Source organism: Enhydra lutris, unplaced genomic scaffold (genome assembly GCF_002288905.1).
Source record: "Enhydra lutris kenyoni isolate GAN:26980312 unplaced genomic scaffold, ASM228890v2 scaffoldscaffold8, whole genome shotgun sequence".
In the NCBI taxonomy this organism is placed as follows: Eukaryota; Metazoa; Chordata; class Mammalia; order Carnivora; family Mustelidae; genus Enhydra; species Enhydra lutris.
Window position 1 is genome coordinate 5,462,245 of NW_019154092.1, and position 1,375 is coordinate 5,463,619.

The 1,375-nt window shown below is 52.8% G+C and overlaps 1 protein-coding gene across 1 annotated transcript; it reads right to left on the minus strand.

Annotated features, from left to right (window-relative positions):
* On the minus strand, positions 1–391 carry LOC111142731 (60S ribosomal protein L10-like). Its single transcript, XM_022496012.1, has one exon. It carries the CDS (start codon positions 361–363, stop codon positions 61–63), a length of 303 nt encoding a protein of 100 aa, XP_022351720.1. The 5' UTR covers positions 364–391; the 3' UTR covers positions 1–60.
* Positions 392–1,375: the final 984 nt, after the last annotated feature.

Genomic DNA, 1,375 nt, shown 5'->3' on the forward strand with positions numbered 1-1,375 from the left:
ACAGGAAGTTGGATTTATTGGTGGGCATGAATATGACGGGAAGGGATAGTGCCAAGGTTCTCATGAGTGCAGAGCCCTCCATTTGTCCAAGGGACCACGGTTAGGGATGTATTTGACCCCACAGCCATCTGGGATAAGCTGCTTTTCAGCCACCATGTCTTCAAATTCATCTGCATTGAACTTAGTAAAGCCCCACTTCTTGGAGATGTGGATCTTCTGGCGGCCAGGGAACTTGAACTTGGTCCTGCGTAGGGCCTCAATCACATGCTCCTTGTTCTGCAGCTTGGTACGGATGGACATGATGACTTGGCCAATGTGGACCCTGGCTACTGTGCCCTGGGGCTTTCCAAAGGCACCCCGCATACCTGTCTGCAGCCTAAATTGGAGATAGCCATGAGGTCAGACCCCAGCATCCACCAAAAGGGCTGTCTCCAAGGTCCCTTAGGGCAACCCGTACAATCAACAGGCTGCATACACTACCGAGGAGCCTACTGTTTGCAGCCATGGCACACTGGGCCCCCATAGACAAAGAGCACAGTTGGCTTAATTGGCTGCAGAGGCTCTGTCCTTTCTAGGGGCATTTAGGTAGAGAGCCCACAGAGCAATGCTGTCTGTTTGATGGAGGGGCTGCCCAGCTGATGAGACCCGTGGTGGAACCGCTGAAGCAGGCGGCCAGGGGCAGGTTTTCCTCTGGGGCTTCATGGAGGGCTGAGCTGCCAACAGACCTCAGGTAGCCATATAGGACCGGACAGTGGGGTTTGCAGGATTCCCACTCACACCTGTGCTACATAATTACAATTATGATCAGGCCCATTGTGGAATACTTCCTATGTGCTCAGCACTAGGAATCTAGGTGCTGTTATTTTGGTTTTTAAAAAGCGTCATCATTTACAATCAGCATTTTCCACAAATGCATACGGACCGTGAGGCTTAAGGAATGGGGCCAGATGGTGAATTAGAACACATTGTAGGGGAGACAGCTCCTGCAGGTTGTTCCAGGTCTGAGAGGGATGAACTGCTGAGTTTGCATCTCACTGTGTGAGAAAGCTAAAACCCTAACCAGGTGAAACGTTGGTACAGAGACCTGCTGTGTAGTGATGAAGCTGGGTAACTGAGAAGAGGGGAGAAATGAGGACCACCTTCCATCCGGGACAGCGCTGCACAGCCTCACAGTCACCTGCCACGGCCCCGCCCTCAGGTCTCTGGGGGACGCACAGCTGTGGGTTCTCAGGCGGCCACGCCCAGCTCGGGTGATATCCCGTCTGTGCAGCTCCCTTCTTCTGATTACATCACAGCCTACGCACACCTCCCTCTGAGACTCACCATCACGTATAATGATCCTCTGTGGTTTACTGCCTCTCCCGCCAGGTCAAAA